Source organism: Chiloscyllium plagiosum, chromosome 2, assembly GCF_004010195.1.
Source record: "Chiloscyllium plagiosum isolate BGI_BamShark_2017 chromosome 2, ASM401019v2, whole genome shotgun sequence".
Classification (NCBI taxonomy): Eukaryota; Metazoa; Chordata; class Chondrichthyes; order Orectolobiformes; family Hemiscylliidae; genus Chiloscyllium; species Chiloscyllium plagiosum.
The window spans coordinates 28,757,067-28,776,411 of record NC_057711.1 but is presented as its reverse complement, the minus strand read 5'-3'; the positions used below and the strand labels follow the sequence as shown (position 1 = coordinate 28,776,411).

Genomic DNA, 19,345 nt, shown 5'->3' with positions numbered 1-19,345 from the left:
CCCTTTTCTCTCCCTAGCTACTCTTTAGCCTTTAATGCACTTCTAGAATCTCTTTGGCGTTTGCTTAACCATATCTATCAAAGCTATCTGATACATCTTTTTTGCCCTCCTGATTTCCCTTTTAAGAATGCCCCTACTCCCCTTATACTCTGCATGAGATTCACTTGATCTCAGCTGTCCATACCTGACACATCTGATTTTATTTATTGTCGTCATGTACTGAGATACAGTGAAAAGTGTTTTACATGCTACGCAGGCAGAATGTACAATAGATTGCTGGTGACCATTACTCCCAGGAACTTGGCGTTCTCAACTATCTCCACCTCAGCACCATTGATGCAGACAGGGCCATGCCTTCATTCCGCTTCCTGAAGTCAATGACCAGCTCCTTCATTTTGCTGATGTTGATGGGGACATTGTTGTATTTATACCTTGCCAAGAAGCACTCAAGCTTTTTCCTGTATTCTGTTTCATTGTTGTTTGAGATCCAACCAACAATAGTGGGGTCATCAGAAACCTTGTAAATGGAGTTGGGGCAGTATTTGACAGTATTAGTGAGTGTATAAGGTGTAAAATAGGGGGTTGAGTACGCAGCCTTGTGGGGCACTGATACTGAGGATTATGGTGGCACTGGAATGATGGTGTCTTCTTGAAGTAGGTGAAGACTTCAGATCAAAATAAGGAGAGGTTAAAGATATCAGTGAATACTTCTGCCAGCTGTTCCACACACTAACCTCCTCCTCCTTCTTGACCAGAGCCTCAATATTTCTAGTCATCCAATGTTCTCTACTGCTACCAGCCTTGCCCTTTACTCTCACAGGAACATACTTTCTCTGCACTCTCGTTATCTAACTTTTAAAAGCCCCCCCCTCACTTTCCAGACTTCCCTTTATCTACGAATAGCCTGACCCCAATCAACTTTTGAAAGTTCTTGTTAAATACTTCCAAAATTGGCCTTGCTCCAATTTAGAATTTTAATTTTATACAACGTCTATCCTTTCCATAAACTATTTTAAAAGTATAGAATTATGATCACTAGACCCAAACTGCTCCACTACTAACACTTCAGTCACTTGCCCTGCCTTATTTCCCACGAGAAGATCGTGCTCACTCCAGTTATTGACTGACAGGTCCGTGAACAATCCAGTGGGGAATGATAAATGATAATTTAAGGTCTCAACAGCCATAACTGACGCCTAGGATAAATTCAGTAATGCTTCTTGAGATGCACAGGAACAGCTCATAAAATTATTAGAAAGTTGACCTCTCATGTTCACTGACATTCAAGATTAATTGGGCGGCACAGTGGCTCAGTGGTTAGCACTGCTGCCTCACAGCGCCAGGGACCTGGGTTCGATTCCAGCCTCGGGTAATTGTCTGTGCGGGGTTTGTACATTCTCCCCGTGTCTGTGTGGGTTTCTTCCCACAATCCAAAGAAGTGCAGGTTAGGTGAATTGGTCATTGGATGTGTAGGTTAGGTGCATTAGTGAGGGTCTGGGTGAGTTACTCTTCGGAGGGTCAGTGTGGATTTGTTGGGCCGAAGTGCCTGTTCCCACACTGTAGGGATTCTATGATTACATAAAAGGGTTTTGAGAGATTTGAACAACATGAAGCTGAAAGGGACCTCACAGATGTGCATTTTGTATACGGATAGTGACAAGGAGACAAGGGTGGCAGAGTTAACGGACATGCCCTCATTACCCCTGCTTATATTTAGAGTGTCTAAAAGGAAGTGAGATACATGGAATTGTTAATAAACACAGAAAGCTAACAGAACAGGGCACCTGGACTACAACTTGCCATCTGAAACTATATTCAGGTGGGCCCACAAAGATAAGCTCCCAAACCTGTCTGAAATGGATTCTTTTCTCATCTTTCTTGGTATTTGGACACTGCTGACAAGGCCAGCATTGTTTTCCATCCCTCAGTGCCTTTGAAAAATCTTTACTTTGGAAACAAAGGGGAGGCTGTGGCCTAATGGTATTATCACTAAACTATTAATCCAGAGACCAAGGTCTCTGGGGGCCTGGGTTCGAATCCCACCCAGATAAATGGTAGGATTTGAATTCAATAAAATTCTATCTACAAACAAAAAGAACATGCACACATTCTATCATTGCTTCAACTCAACAAAATAGGTGACAATGATTTAAATCAGAGTTAAAATTTAAACAATGCCTTGCAATTAACTGTCAATCAGTTTTATTGGTTGCATTCTCCATGGCAACACCCCTATCAGAGTCCATTTGTCAACCAATCATCATGTTCCTCTCCTGAGGTATAAGGTGGGTTTTCCCTTTGAAGTGACATTCTTGCAAATTGTTCACAAGACAAAAAGCTTCATTAAAGTATATTTTTTTTTAGCTTTAGTGAAGAGGTATTTCCTCATGTTGGTCTTAAATGACAAAGTCCTTACCCTGAGGCCGTGGCCCTAATGTTCCAGATATCAAGTCGGTAAAACAGCCTTTCAGCACGTACCCTTTCAGTGAGATCATCTCTCACTATTCTCAACCCCAGGAGGGAAAGACCCATTTTACTCCATCAATCCCCATAGAACAACGCAGACCCAATCCAGAGAACCTTCTCCAAGGAAAGTGCATCTTTCTACAGGGAGGGAGGGAGGCTAAAACTGCACACATTAGTCCAGGTGCAGTCCCATCAAAATCCTGTACAATTTTTACAAGACCGTTTTATTCTTTCTTCCATTGCTAATGGAGGATGAATTTATTTGGAGGCAGCATAACAAAGATTCACTCAAATGATTCCTGGAATAAGAGAGGTGCCCTATGACCTAATGCTGGATAAATTGAACCTACGTTTTCTGGGGTTGAGGAATAAGAGCTGATTTCATACAAGATTCATCAGGATTGACACTGAGAGGTAGTTATTCCTGGTTCGGGAATCTAAATACCATGGGTATGTTTTCAGGCTAAGGAGTTGAATCATTTAGGACTGAAATGAGGAGAAATTTCTTCGCTGAATGTAATGTTAAGTGTTTGGATTTCTTTATTCCCAGAGAGTTGTTGATGCCCTAATGTTGGGGTATAGTTAAGGTTGAGATGGACAGATTTTTGATCACTCAGGGAATCTGGAGATATGAACAGCAGGCACAAAACTGAAGGTGAAGTAATAGATCAACCATGATTGTGTTCAATGGACCAGCAAGCTTGAGGGATCTTTTGCTTCTACTGCTTATACTTGATACAACTTCAGTGTTTTGAAGATCCACTATGATGCTAATGATAGTTTGTAATTATCCCATACAACTTACAGGGCTTGTCCATGAGAGTTACTCATCGAATGGGAACGTTAAGTACAGCTCTAGTTTTCATCTTGATCTTAACCCAGGCTGTTTTACATATTCTTTCCAAAATGTACTGATTAACTTTCCACTAATTAATGAGGGTAGAAACTAGAAATGGGGCTAAAATATTAGTTATCAAAATGACTGTTTATCACCTCGATTATCAGAATGACACGGATGGGGAGTATTTTGCTCGGATAATCGAATGCTGGATAACACAAGTATTGGGACTGTGTGATCGTGTCTGGATAATCCGAAATTCAGATAATCAAATGCTGGATAATCGAGGTTCCTCTGTATATCATAGTATCTCTAAATTTAAATGATTTAGCAAGTATTCTATATATAAAACAAAATAGAATTTTTAAGTGTTCATTAATCTCTAGTTCTACTTTGGTACTACATATTTTGTAGTCATTAGCAGTTCTGATAGCCAGTTGATTGGAATAGAAACAGACTGGTTACAGAATTGAAATAGCAGACCAGAGTGAATGGGTTCATGACATATTGTGAATTAAAGTCAACCTGCAAATGACTTGTAAAAATGCCATCTGGCTTTCAGACAAAGGCTTGAATGGCTCTGGACTGTTGGACATATGATTCTAGTCTCACATTGCCTCTTGCATTCAAATATTTTTCTTTAAAATGTTGTACCTGAAAGAGTTGAGCTGCTGATGGTGCTGGGAGTGGTTGCATCAATCTCATCCTGAGATGTCCCTATGGAAAACATGATCTTGTCCTGGTCCCTGTGAGAGTCTTCCTGAGACAAAGATTCATCGTCCTCAGCAGAAATTGCAAAGCTTGGGAGCATCCCAGAACGCTGGTAACAGTTGCTGTTCTCACTACTTGACGTTTGAGTTAGAGATAGGTGTTGCCTGAAGGTGGCAGAAACACAACACATCATGTTCTAACATACAGGATTTCTGCTTCACTACAATGTCTGGAATTGCGTCCTTTGTATTAATATTTAAAAAGCCAATCACAGAGAATTGTATACCCAGTTTCCAAAACCTGAGTGTGTGACTTATGTTTGTGAGAATGACTGGACTAGACCATAGCAGAGAGGAGCAAATGTAGGCCATTCAGCCCTTTAAGTCTGATCTCTCATTCAATACATCCTTGCTGATCTGATCACTATCTTAATAAGGTCACCTCTTAGGCTTCTAATTTCCAATTAGTGCAGGCCCAATCAGCTCAACCTCTCCTCGTAAGAAAACCCCTCTATATCCAAGCTGAACGTTGTGAAAACTGAGAAAGGTTTTTGTTTGAAAACTGAAAAATGTAAACTTGAGTTATTTGGAAGATGGAAGGTCATTCCTTTCCTAGTAATCTCACCAAAGGAGCAAATATTTCCATTTCCAACATTATACTCCACCTGCCATTTAATCTATCCAAATCCATTCAAAGATTGAGTCCTCCCCATGACTCAGCTTCCTACATACCTTCCTACTGTCAACAAGTCTGCCTCCAATACACTCTGTCTCATCGTGCAAGTTATTATCATAGATAAAAAATGTGAGGTCCCAATATTGATCCTTGTTGAACTTCACTAGTTACATTTTGCCATGTGAAAAGAACTATTCACCCTGACTTTGTTTCCTGTAAGATAGCCAATCCTCTATCCATTCAACATTCATCATCATCATCATCACAATTACCTCAAACCTTGTGGAGCAATCTTTGTTGTAGAACCTTATCAAATGGTTTTTGGAAATCCACATGCATTACACCTCATTGTTCTTCATGGCATGCCCTCAAAGAGCTCTAATAAATTTATTGAACATGAAATCCCTTCTGTAGACCCTTTCATCTCTACAGGATACTATAATGATTTTGTTTCTACTTCTTAAACATGGAATCTAGCAGTTTCCCAAAGATAGATCTTAGATTAAGTGGCCTAAGGTTTTCTGCTCATTGTCCCTCCTTTCTTGAATAGAAGGGTCATATTCATGGTTTTCCAATTCAGCAGGATCTTTGGCCATCAGGGTCAGGGAATGCATCAGCTTTTAGTACCATCGATTTTCCTGGTATGGTCTCTCTAGCACTCAATTGTTGGGCGGTTGGGATTCCTATGGTGGTTCAGGACTTTTAGTGGCCAATTATCAATCACTCAAGCGCCGCTTCTCACCAGGTCTCCATTTGGAGGTTGGTGAGGGGTGTTCATGACATCAGAAGATGGTTGGGAGGTCAACCTGCTTGGGCTGCTGAAGGGAGCAAAAAAAGACGTTCATCTTCAGGGCCCCCTTTCCACGTTAGGTGCCCAACCACCTCTCCTCCTCCTTCCTTCCTAACCTCCTGAATGTCCAATGTATCTGCAGATTTCATTTCCAACTTTTGATTACTTTGCAACCAGCACTGTTACCCGTGGTTATAAACTACTTTTATTTACTTAACCGAGGTGTCAGATATACTGTACATTTTAAAACTACTTGAAACTCAATGAAAAACTAATAAGGAAGGATTATCCACAGATTTACATACTTACATTTCAGAATCGGGAATCCAAGTAATTGAATCAACATGCAATGTGTTCGCCTTTTTTAGCTTCCCGCCTGCATTATCCTTTTCCCCTCGGATGTTTTCAGAATATCTTTTCTCATCAACATGAGAGATTCGGTCCATGCTTTTGTAAACCTGACAAGAGATGACAATTTGACTAATATACTTTTTGTCTAATTAAACATTCTAGAAGAAATATTCACACAGAATAGCTCTGTTTTAAAACACAGTAAAGGCAACACTGATGGGAAGAGATTCTCCGTTTATACCTTTTAATGAAGCAAATCCTTGAAGTGTCAATTCAAGAAAAACTAGACTTTTAACCAAATCCAATATAAAGGAACAAATTGTATACCTACAAGTCTCTAATATACAGGTCAATGGGCATAGCTTATATTCTTTCGAGTCACATCATGGCTACATGTTTATTACATACAACTGGATTACTTATAATGGAAGCAAAAGGTATAGTTTGTAATGGCCAGAAAGGACAGAACCCCTCCAGTATTTCAAACTGCGTGCCATCATTTTGCTGAAGATGGTATCACAGTGCCATGTAAACATCAAGAGAACAATATAGTGGCAGCAACTATGGTTGAGCAGAAGTTGAAAGAGGCTGGAAGTATAGCTGAACCTTTCAGTGGCGGATGAAATTCAGTGCTGAGAAATGTGAAGAAGTGAGATATCTTGGAAGGAACAACAAGAAAAGGAAATATTAAACAAAAGGGTTAATATAAAACATAGGGTATGATTCTAAATGGGAATGCAGCAGCAGAGTGACCATATATAAGCACAAATCATTGAAAAAGTGGCACTTAGTCATGAATAGAGTTGTGGAGCCATGCAGCATCAAAATAATCCCTTCGATTCAACTCGTTCATGCCAAACAGGTTTCCCAAACTGAACTTGTCCCACTTGCCTGCGTTTGGTCCATATCCTTCTAAACCTTTCCTACTTCATGTATCTATCCAAGTGTCTTTTACATGTTGTAACTGGACCCATCGACCACTTCCCCTGGCAGTTCATTCCACATACAAACCACCGTGTGTGAAAAAGTTGCCTCAAGTGTCCTTTTTAAATCTCTCTCCTCTCACCTTAAAAATATGACCCCTAGATTTGCACTCCCCCACCGTAGCGAAACAACATTTGCTAATCACCTTATCTATGCCCCTCATGACTATAAAAAAACCTTGATAAAGGTCAGCCCTCAATTTCCTACGCTCCAGTGAAAGAAGTCCCAGCCTTTCCTTATAACTCAAATCCTCAGTCCCAACAAAGTTCTGGTAAATCTTTTCTGAACCCTCTCCAATTTAATATACTCTTCCCATGTACAGAACTGCACGCAGTACTCCAAAAGTGCCTTACCGATGTCCTGTACAAATCATTGGCTCAAACTCAACTAGGGTAGTGTGTCCAATTCTTGGCCCTACAGTTTAGCGGTGACGTAAAGGCATTGAAAATGATGCACAAAAGATGAGAATGCTTCCAGGGATGAGAGACTTCGGTTACAAGAACAGATTGGAGAAGGCTGGAGCATTTTCTTTACAGAAGAGAAGGCTAGGAGGAAACATAATAGAGGAATACAAAATCACAGGGGGTTTGGATAGAGTAAATAGGGAAACATTGTTCCCATTGAAAAAAGGATGGGACACTAGATGACACAGAGTTAGAATGACTGCCATAAGAACTAGAGGTAACATTAGCTCTATTCCTAATGAAGGGCCTTTGCCCGGAACATCGATTTTCCTGCTCCTCGGATGCTGCCTGACCTGCTGTCCTTTTCCAGCACCACTCTAATCAAAGACTCTGGTTTCCAGTATCTGCAGTCCTTGTTTTTACCTTAGGAAAGACTATGCCTTACATTGTGAATCAATTCTGCAGCACATGGCCTGAGATTGTAGCAAAGGCCAATTCAATCGAGGCTGTCAAAAGCAAACTGCATATTGATCTGAAGAGGTAAAATTTTGCAGGAATACAGAGAGATGGCAGGGGACTGGATGAGTTGAACAGATCTGACAAAGAGGTGCCACAGATATGCAGAGGAACCTCGATTATCCGAACAACACAGGTGGGGAGTATTTTGTTCAGATAATCGAATGCCGGATAACACAGTTTAGTCAAGCATCGGGACTTTGTGATCTTGCAGGATAATCCAAAATTCGGATAATCAAATGCCGGATGATCGTGGTTCCTCTGTAATGGATTGAATGGTTTCTTTCCGTGCAGTAACCATTCTTTGATTCTCAGGGATTGAGGTCATGACTGACAGAAGGGGGATGATCTTATTTTATAAAGAGAGAATATTCTTAAAGTCAAACAGATTGCAAACAAACAGTCTGGCTAAGCTGAGACAGTAGCCAAGGAGGAGGATGGAGTCAGTGGTTAAGGTACAGAGTTTGAGGTAGGGTTCAAAGATGACTCTGGTCTGACATATAACTGCTGAGATTACAGTTCATCCAAAGGAGCTGAAACCTGCTGTGGGCACCAGGGAGGTGGAGCTGGGTGTCATCTGTGTACAAGTGGGTGAGAAACTCCTGTCTGAAGTTTTCAAACAACAATATGCAGAGTCAGAAAGGGGTGGGCCATCTCACAAAACGCATTTGAAAAATATACACCAGCGATGCAGGAAGGTGCCATTTGGCTGTACTCACTTTGTTAAACCGATGGGAGCATGATGAAAACTGTCCTATTTCCAAATTAAAATTCTCCTCATTTGTCTCATCCTCTTCTTCAGTTTCCATATGGTGGTATCTTTCAGACCGAGCTAAATTAGAGGAAACAAATCGAAGTGTCACAGAACTTATGAGGCAAAATCAAAAGCATACATACTTGCACTTGTGTAACATCACATCATAGGATAGGAATAACACAGGAGGCCACCATTCAGCCTGTTGTGACTATGCTGTCTCTCTCTAAGAGTTGCTTGGCTAATCCCTTATCCTGTAGCCATGTGAAGGAGTTCCCTTCAGATTATTATCCAAATCCCTTTGGAAAGCTGCAATTGAATCAACCAGATTCCCAGAACATACATTCCAGATCCCAACCACTTGCTGCAGAAAAAAACATTTTTTCTTATGTTGCCTCTATCCCTTTGATTGTATGATCCTCAACTCTGCTGATACACTTCTTATACGACACTTTACCAAAGGACTTCTGGATGTTCAGGTACGCTGCAACAACTACATTACCCTCATCAGATTTTTTTGTTACCTCAGCCAAATACCATCAAATAAATTAAAACTAATTCACTCTTAACAATCCTTTGTTCACCTGTTGTCTTTCACTGTATCTCACCCCTGCACATACACAATATGGCTGCTGGGGAAAATACAAGCACTACTGCTGTTAGGCGGTATGTGGAGAATGAAGAAAGAAGTAAAAACAAAGAGATTTAGAATCTCCTCAGTTTAGAGGACTGATTCTCAGCTGGCTGGGCCACAAAAAAAGAAAAATAATCCCTTGTTGACTACCCTAATTAGTCCACACTTGAGTCCAAGTGATTCTTTTGTTCTGGATTATCATTTCGAAAAGCCGGTCTACCAGTGGGCATTATGCCTGTAAACAGTTTCTGTTACTTTGCAATTTGGTAAATCTGAGAATCCTGACATTGTGGAAGCAGGCCATTCAGCCCATCAAGTCCACTCTGACCCTCCGAAGAGCATCCCACCCAAACTGCCACGCTCCCTCCAGCTATCCCTGTAATCCTGCATTTCCCATGGCTAATCCACTTGGACTGCACATCCCTGGACACTTATGAGCAATTCACCTAACCTGCACTTCTTTGGTCTGTGGGAGGAAACTGGAGCATCCAGAGGAATCCTGTGCAGAGACCGGGAGAATGTGCAAACTCCACGCAGACAGTTACCAGAGGGTGGAATTGAACCTGGGTCTCTGACGCTGGAAGGCAGCGGTGCTAACCATTGAGCCACTGTGTTCCACCTAGGTGTCACATAGGCATGGGATTTGAGCTAATGGGCAGAATCGTCCCAGTCCTGGGAGGAATCTCAGAAAAGGAACTGCATCAGTGGCCTGATAGATTCTTGCCCGGGGGTAATCTCCTCACAGGCAGGTTAACACCTGCATAAGTCCACCTGCCCTGCAGCAGCAAATAGTCAATCTGGATAATTAACTGCTCATTGGAGGGTCGATTAGGAACACTGGTGGGATTTGCCAGCATAGACAGACAGCCTCTTCCCCATTAGGACTATATTCTGCATGTCACGATCTCTGGTTGCAAATACTTCATCTTCACCAACTCTTCCGAAAATGCAGCTGGGATCTTTGCTGGATCCTCATGTTTCTACAATTTATATCCGTGACTGGCATAAGGCAATCAAAAGTATGATGGCTAAACGTGCAGATGATAAAGATCTTATAAGACAGGTCATAGCCAGGATCTGATGTTATGAAAACAATAGAACAAGGATGCAGATCGTTATGATTAGGTTAAGTGAGTGAGCAAAATTCTGGCAGATGAAGTCCAATGTGGGAAAGTGTGAAGTTGTTCACTTTGGCAGGTAGAATAAAAACAAAATTTAAACAGGGAACGATTTCAGAATTCTGAGGTGCAGAAGGGTCTAGATATTCAAATGCACAAGTCACAAAATGACTGGTATCCAGGTACAGCATGTCACCAGGAAGACTACCAGGCTGCTAGCCTTTATTAAGAGAGCAATTGAATACAAATGGGAGGATGATATGCTCCAGTTATACAATGATGGCGAGACCAGATCTTGAAAACTGCTTGGGTCTCCTTATATGAAGGAAGGATGTAAATACATTAGGGGTGGCTCAGGAGAATGTTTTCTAGATGAATACCAGGAATAAGCAGCTAGGTTTAGGAGGAAAGATCGGAGAGGATGGGCCTGTTTTCATGACAGTTTAGAAAGTGATTTGACTGAAGGCTGAAGAATGTTCCGTTAAGCTGCATGGGTCTGCCTGTCCAGCCACTCCAAAGATCCACCTATGGCAATCGGTATCAGTAAGCCAATCACAGCACTGACTTCCAAAGGCCCGTGCAGCCGGTAAGAGTGCTGAGCCTGAATCGTGTTGACTAGGCGGACGTGGAGAGGACGTTTACTTCTGTGGGCGAGTCCAGAATGACTGGACAGGGGCTGCACCTTTAGGACAGAGGTGTGGGGAACCATGCTTTCTTAGAGGGTCACTCAACGTCTAAGGCAGTGGAGATGGGGTTAATAGAATATTTTTAAGGCAGAGATAAGTGAGGCCCTTGTTAGACACAGGATCCAAAGATTATTAGGGACAACAGGAACGTGAAACACAAACATGATCTACTGAATGGTGAGCAGGCTTGAAGTGCTGAAGGGCTGAATGGCCTAATTCCATTCCAAACAGATATATTTGTAAACCAGTTGGTGTGACAAGACAGATTCCTTTCGGTATTGTGGTTTGATTATTACTTTAGCTGGTAATCTAAAAGGAGGAAACCCCCATTGTAGTGTTCCTGCCAGGTGCAGTTGGTAGGAAGAGAACATAGCTACAAAGAGGACAGAACTGGCAGCTTGTTCCACTTTTCAAAATAAAATCTTGCCATGAAAATTTAGGCCTTGCCTGGTCATCCACTTGCTAGTTTGAAAGGCCCTTGCAAAACGCCCTTCCATTCCTGATGACTTATCAAGTTGTGAGGGACCATACATTGTGTCCAATTTGGTAGCTCCCTTTCCCCATTGACTCAGGTGATAGCTCACTGGGGCATGAGGACAGATTCGGACAGTCCAATTCTCTTAGCCTCTCCCTGGTGAGGTACATGGGGGGGCTTGGCCGGCATCTCAGCTTTCATCTGTTTAATCCTTTCTCAGGGTTCAAAGCTGAGCTAAAAATTAATTTCATTTCTCTCACTGGACTTCTTCCAGACCGCGTTACATCACTGAATGCAGATTGTGGAAATGTTTCAAATGAAATAGCCCATTTGTGTGATACTATGTAGAGGGACAGTATTGCATTCTATTAATGAAGTCAGTGTTGAATCATTATGGTAGTTTGATAATAAACCAGCAATCACTGAAAGTATGGAAATTAGGAAATACATTTAATCTGCAACATTTTATCTAGGAAGTTCACAACGATCTTATCACAAAAGGAGACTTAGCACTTCTAACACTTACTGTCAAAATAGCTGGTGTCATCCTCTGATTCCAACTGAGGAATAAATTCTGCTTTCTGTCTCAATAAACCATTCCAGTCCAAGCCTCGGAAAAAATTGTGCTGCTTTACCTCATAGGCACCACCTGGCGGAGCAAGAGAGCAAAGAAAAAGCAACTGTCAAAACCAGGGAAAAGTCTCGTGTTTAAAAGCATTTCAAATAGAAGGCTGAACTAAGGACACGATCACAATGACTGAAGTGTCTTTAACATTCACCAAATACAATCTGATCCCATAGATATTGCTACCAAGCTGTAATGCAACTTGAATTTGTACAGTGTGTGTCTTGTGTAGAAAAACTTTTCATCCCAAGCTGTTTTACAAAATCATAATCCTATCAAGTGGGGAAAGGTGAAATGAGGCAAAACCAGGAAGACTTGTCACAAACTCAATTAAATGAGCAGGTTTTAAGGATGAACTGAAAAGAGGAGGTTGAGGTGCGGAGGTAGTGGGCTGGCTGAGGGAGTGTCAACCTGGGAGCCCAGACAGCTGCAGCTCCAGCTCTCAACACTGTGGTGACCGATGGTTGAGAGTCCACAAGGCCAGAGGCAGGGGAGCACCGCAGGAGCCTAAAGACATAGGGTTTAAATGGGAGGATGACAATTCTAAATCTGAGGTGAGGGAATAGAGGAGCCAGAGTAGGTCAATTTGGATTATGGCAATGGCAAAGGGTATGTGGAGTGAAATATGACATGGACAACAAACGTTTGGGTAGGAAACAGGAGTGGAGCAGCTAAGAAAGCACTGGAATAGTAAACTCTGATGCAGATAATGTATAGTTGAGAGTTTCAGCAACAGGTTGGCTGTGCTGGGATAAGGACTGATGAGCGAACTGAGGTGGAAGAAAAGCCACTGGCTACGATTGAATGGGAAATGGTGGAACCAAGTGAGGGCACTCTTACCAAACTGGATAATGGATGAATGTTAGATAAAGATAGTGTGAATAATGAATGTATCAAAGACTGTGGAGCACGGAGAGGAAGGATCGTGTACCAGAGTCACAGTCACAAGGGAACGTTAGGCACAATGTTTATTCGTACCATTGGTGTTGCCTCCTGGTTTTTATATTTCCCCTCCACCCCACAGTGACAGTGTGGGATTGAAGACAACTCGAACTTTAACTGGGAAGCAGGACGTGGAGCAAGATAAGGTGCTCAGAAGTGATGGTGCTAGGATTTACAGGGCAATGAGGGCTAGATTGTCACTGTGGGCAGGATGGGAAATGGACAAGACAATAAGGTTCTCCATTCATGAACCAATTTTCAGTAGAAATCAGAATACCATTGCAACTGGACACAGGAAGATTGTTGGTAACAAGCGTATATGATGTAATTAACACTGAGTGACCTGATGGAGATACAAGAGCAGTGATAATCACTGTTTATCAAAAAGGGTAAGTGGGGGTCAGTCAAACAAATTTGGGTTTGGAAATTTACTGTTTCCATATTTTTTCTTTTTACAATCAGAATATCACTCATACCTTATTCTTATGTAAAATCTCCTTGTGTCGACTTCTACTTGTTTGCATACACGTGAATCAGTAAGAACATTGTCATCTGTTATATTCTTACAGCTTTTCAGTATCAGTCTTTGGGTTTTTGAATAAATAGCCAAGCTTCAGAAAAGCTTGCTTCTGTGCTGTAATACTCTATGACTCTCAGTAGCTACAGCGTGGTTAGTGATGATGCAGAGTAGATGCAGTGGTTAAGAGTAGTGGTGTGTGCCACTAATTTGTAGTCATATTTACATCAAGAGCGACGAGGGAAGTTAGAAGAACTATTTATTCGGCAGATTATTAGAACATAGACTTGAAGTATCTTTTAAAGAAAAATTAGATAGCAGCTTGAATGGAAGATGAAACTTGGTCAACGGAGACTATGAAGAAAGAGAGAAAGGTAGTGGGATTTTTTTTGGAATGCTTAGGAAAGAACCAACACTGCCTAGATGGGCTGACCTTTGCAACAAGCCTCTATGTTTCTGAAACTCTCCTGATGCTGAAGTAAAGACAGTTTTCCGAAGCTTGGCTACTTATTCAAAAAGGAGAAAGTGAGGACTGCAGATGCTGGAGATCAGAGCTGAAAATGTGTTGCTGGAAAAGCGCAGGTCAGGCAGCATCCAAGGAGCAGGAGAATCGACGTTTTGGGCATGAGCCCTTCTTCAGGAGTACTTATTCAAAAACCCAAAGACTGATACTAAAAATCTGTGAGAATATAACAGATGACAATGTTCTTACTGATTCACGTGTATACATAATAGGAATGCAATCTTAATCTGACCAGATTGTCAAACACTGGAATTAAATAATAACAAAACAGAGTCCGGGCATGTGCTTTTCTGAGATTTTTTTCCAACTCCAGCTTCATTACATGTTCACCAGAAAACAATTCCAATCAACTTCTTCAGACATGTGATGGTACATCATTGGGGTAGGTAGAACCTGAACTTTCAGGACCAGAGATGGGGGGGCGCCACCATTGCACGAAAAGATCCATTCCCCACAAATGTACATCTGTAGAGAATTTTAATCAACCTGTTTGAAATAAGTCCACAGAGGCCAGTATTCCATCACCAAGTTACACTTTCTTCACACATGGAGAGGCCTTGACATTGATCCAGCTCCCTCAGAGCCAGCTATCAGAGTGAGCAGACTGTCTGCCATTCTTGTTCTTATCTGTCAGCCAGGGCTCTGGAATGTGCTGCCAGAGGAAGTGGTGGAGGCTGGTACAATTGCAACATTTAAAAGGCATCTGGATGGGTATATGAATGGGAAGGGTTTGGAGGGATACAGGCCGGGTGCTGGCAGATGGGACTAGATTGGGTTGGGATATCTAGTCGGCGTGGACGAGTTGGACCGAAGGGTCTGTTTCCATGCTGTATGTCTCTATGACTGGACTAGATTAATAACACCAATCAAGGAACCCATTTTCTATGCGGTCCACCTGGCTGACCTTGTTACACTTTTCAGACCATTACAGATATTTTCCTAATCTGAAGCTAGTGGGACTTAAAGCCAGGCCTCCTAGTCCAGAGGTAAGGACACTAGAACTGCAATACAGGAACTATTCCCCATAGTATGTTCTAATCAACCTGTCCAGAGATGTTATAACACACCTCTGGAGCAGGTGAGACTTCAACCAGGGTCTCCTGACTCAGGTAAGATTTACGACCACTGTACCACAAGAGCACCTGAACCATTTCACTTCCTATCTAAACAGTGTCAATTGACATATAACCACTACCTGTCCCCAGGGTCCAACTAGCCTCAGGCACACCCTCCAGACCCTATTAGCTAATCATAAATCAGCCTTCAGCATGAAGGCTTGGATACCATTTCTCAATCTAATTGTGAAAATTATCTAAATTCAGTCGTACACTGCTTATTCACACTTGTAGTACACTCGCTGAATGGAAAATCGGTCTACCAAGGTTTGAAACTTTGGTTTGAAATTAATTTCTGTCTTTAGCAACAAGCTGCATTCCTCATACTGAGCTGACTAGCAGATTAAATAAGGTTGTGAGATTGTATAAAAAAAATTTGTGGAACAATACCCAGGCACTTTACTCTGCATTTTATTTAATAAATTGCTCACTTCAAGCTTGAATCAAAATAGTATAGCTCAATCTACTTGCCATAAAATTCAATTATGAGCTAATAAAATAAATGGACCCATTTACTGCATCAGGATTAACATCCCAGATTACATGGTTACAAACTCTCCTGAACTATGAGTCTATGATTATAACTGAACAGCACCATTTGAAGGCATGAACAAATCAACATTAGGTAGCAACTCTAAATGACCAACCTACCAGGGAAATTTTACACAATTTCAGCAAAACAAGCTATCACAACATAATGGGATGAGCTGTCAGTAGAAGTGGTTGAGACCGGTGCATTAACAACACTTAAAAGGCATTTGGACAAATACATGGATAGGAAAGGATTAAAGGATATGGACCAAGTGCAGGGAAATGGGGTTAGTGTTGATGGACATTTTGGTTGGTATGGACTAGTTTGGGCCAAAGAGCTGCACGATTCTATAGGATCAGAAGTAGGCCATTCAGCCCTTCAAGCCTGTTCTACTATTCAATGAGATCATAGACTGTGACCTAAATCTAAATACCAACCTTTGGCCCATATCCCTCAAGAACTTGCTTAATAAAAAACAACTATCACAGATTTAAAATGAACAACAGATCCAGTATCAACTACCATTTGTGGAAGAGGGCGCCAACCATATACTACCATATATTGGGTGGCAATGGTCTTGTGGTATTATCACTGGACTGTTAAGTCCCAGACATCCAGGTGATATTTTGGGGACTGGGATTTGAAATCCCCAAAATGGTGTTTGAATTCTCTAAATAACAAAGAATCTGGAATTAAGAGTCTAATGATGACCACAAATCCATTGTCAACATCCATCTGGTTCACTTAGGGAAGGAAACTTCCATCCTTACCTGGTCTTGACTCCAGACCCACAGCAGTGTGGTCCTCTGGGATGAACAATAAATGCTAGGCTAGCCAGCAATGCCCTATGCCCATGAATGAATGAAAAAGTCATGTTTATAAGTGCTCTCTAACACCAGGATGCCACAGTAGCTCAGTGGTTAGCACTGCTGTCTCACAGCACCAGGGACCTGGGCTCAATTCCACCCTTGGATTACCTTGTGGAGTCTGCGCATTCTCCGTGTGTCTGCGTGGGATTTCTCTGGGTGCTCTGGATTGCTCCCACAGTTCAAAGACGTGCAGGTTAGTTGGATTGGCCATACTAAATTGCCCGCAGTGTGTACATTAATGTGCTGGCTAGATGGATTAACCGTGGGAGGTGTAGGGTTTCAAGGATAGGGTGGGATGCTCTTTGGAGGGTCGATGTGGACTTGTTTGGCTGAATGGCCTGTTTTCACACTGTAAGGATTTTATGATTCTATCTCTCCTGAACAGTTTGGCCTTAATTTTTAGACACCTAGTTCTAGAACCATCAACCAGTTATGGTGGTTAGAAATTGTTCGATTACTGTCCTATGGTAATATCAGTTCTGAATATATAGCAATTTTCTTCCTATGGTTGTCTAGAACTGGAGTTCAAATGACAGCAAAATCTCTGAAAAGTGGTTAGCTTTAATTTTGTAGAAGTGAACATGCACCCCAGTCTGACCAATTGAGAAACTTTCATGGTTTAGCTAACTGCAGTTGTAGTGAAGAATCTGTTATGCTGAAAAGCCAATATTTAGTTTGCATGACAAAGAACAGCAACCCATTAGACAGAATAGAATGTCAATAGAAGGATTATCACATTTTAAAGGACTTTCAGATTCAGCGATTTTCAGAGTAATGTGCTAATTGCAGAGCATTAATATTGCAAATAGCTTTACAGTACCTGTTCCCAGTCTCTCCAATGGGTTCTGCCTGAGCAGCATAGTGATGAGGTCTTGAGCATCCGATGCAGGAGCTTCATCCCCTTCTGGCCAGTTTATCTCATCTAGAAAAGGAGGGAAAAACACAAAAAGAACTAAACTGGAATTAAAGAATAATCTTCACAAAACTAGGAGGCGTTTCTACATATCACCACCAAACTCATCAACTAAGCCCGTCAACCTCAGCAGTTCAACGACACAGTGACTCATCGGATCAGTTTCCTAGTTGCTAGTCTGTTTAGATTTTATGGCCCTGCAAGTTTAAAATGGCTGACGTCAGTGATATTGTCTCTTTCGGAGATCAATTCTAAACCAAAACACAGAGGTCTGTTGGTAACAGTGACTTGAGGCAGTGTGCAAATTTAAACATGGTTCCCTCAGTGCACAATTATGCCAACCATAGTGACAAAAGTCTTAGGAGAACACTGCAATACGGGCAAAACATCAGACTCTGTCCAGCACGTCATGAGCACTTTAAGATCTTTCTCTTTAGATTCAACCTGTCTGAGAGAGATGTTAAGGAATAAGTGTGGAGACTAAAAGAAAAGATTTTCAAGTTAGTACGAAAGCATGTGGTTGGACCAGGGAGCAGACTTTACTTGGCACCTTGTAGTTCACATTCTTCACAACTGAAGTACAAAGCAAAACTCATACAACTTTTAAAATTAATTTTTATTCTTTCATGGGACGTGGGTGATGCTGACTATTCCAGCATTTATTGCCTATTCCTAACTTCTCTCCCATAACAGCCTTAGAAGAAGTTTCATTTGGGCCTAGGGATTTTATCCATCATCAAGCCTGCAAAAACCGCTAAAACTTCTTCTCTCTCAGCACTAATTTGTTCAGGTGTATCACAATCCCACTCCTTGATTTTGTTGCCTCCATCATGCTTTTCTAATGTGAATACAGATACAAAATAGTCATTTAAAACCCTCAGCTGTGTCTTTCATCTCCATAAAGAGATGGCCACTTTGCTCCCTAATGGATTCCACTCTTTCCCTGGTTATACTTTGCTGTAGGATTTCCCTTAAATGTTACCCACCACTGTTCATTTATGCTCTCCCTTCAGTGTCCTAATTTATTTTCTAAGCAAGCCCATTATTTGCCATTTCAATAAACCACCTTACTCTCGTGCTCGTGTTTCTGTCCTGGGTATGCTACAACATTCCAATGAATCACAATGTGAGCTTGAGAAACAACATCTCATTTTCCTCTTAGGCACTTTACAACCTTGGATACTCAATGATGAATTCACTATTTCAGAATTTGACGGCATGATGATACCTGTTCTCCTTTTGTTTTACATTCTTCCACTCCTGCATCGACCCATTGCCCACCTTGCATCGCCCCACTGCCCACCCTGGCAATGTTTTTCTCTACCATCAGGGAGAAGGTACAGAAGCCTGAACACACGCACCAGCCGGTTTCAAAACAGTTTCTACCCTACAGTTGTTAGAATACTGAATGGAGGAGAAAGTGAGGTCTGCAGATGCTGGAGATCAAAGTTGAAACTTTATTGCTGGAACAGCACAGCAGGTCAGGCAGCATCCAGGGAACAGAATACTGAATGGACCAACAAACTCTTAACATTCGTCTGTGTTTTTGTTTTTGCTGCTGTTTACCTATTATTTACTTATTTATGCTACTTAACTCTGTGATCTGCCTGTATTGCTTGCAAAACAAAGCTTTTCACTGTCCACGTGTCGGTACACATGACAATAAATTCAATTCAATTCAATTAATTTTTTCTTTCTCTACAGATGCTGCTGGACTTGCAGAGTTTCTCTAGTTTGCTCTGTGTTTGCTTTCATTTAGAAAGCTAGTACAATTCAGTTTCTGGTCAATGGTAATCCCAGGATGTTGATAGTGGGGTTCAACAATGGCAATGCTGAACATCAAAGAGCAATGATTATATCCTCCCTCTTGTTGGAGATGGTATGATTTAAATACTACTTGCCACTTG

General features: G+C 41.5%; 1 protein-coding gene across 13 annotated transcripts in view; it reads right to left on the bottom strand.

The window, feature by feature from the left end:
• The window catches only part of LOC122558001 (microtubule-associated serine/threonine-protein kinase 4-like), a 485,329-nt gene that overhangs the window by 18,125 nt on the left and 447,859 nt on the right, over positions 1–19,345 (bottom strand). For all 13 annotated transcript variants that reach the window (XM_043706318.1, XM_043706336.1, XM_043706326.1 and 10 more), the window contains 5 exons: positions 17,346–17,447; positions 11,929–12,051; positions 8,455–8,567; positions 5,790–5,938; positions 3,959–4,179 (listed from right to left, as the gene is read on the bottom strand). In XM_043706318.1, coding sequence (XP_043562253.1) covers positions 3,959–4,179; positions 5,790–5,938; positions 8,455–8,567; positions 11,929–12,051; positions 17,346–17,447 — 708 coding nt within the window. The remainder of the gene's footprint in view (positions 1–3,958; positions 4,180–5,789; positions 5,939–8,454; positions 8,568–11,928; positions 12,052–17,345; positions 17,448–19,345) is intronic.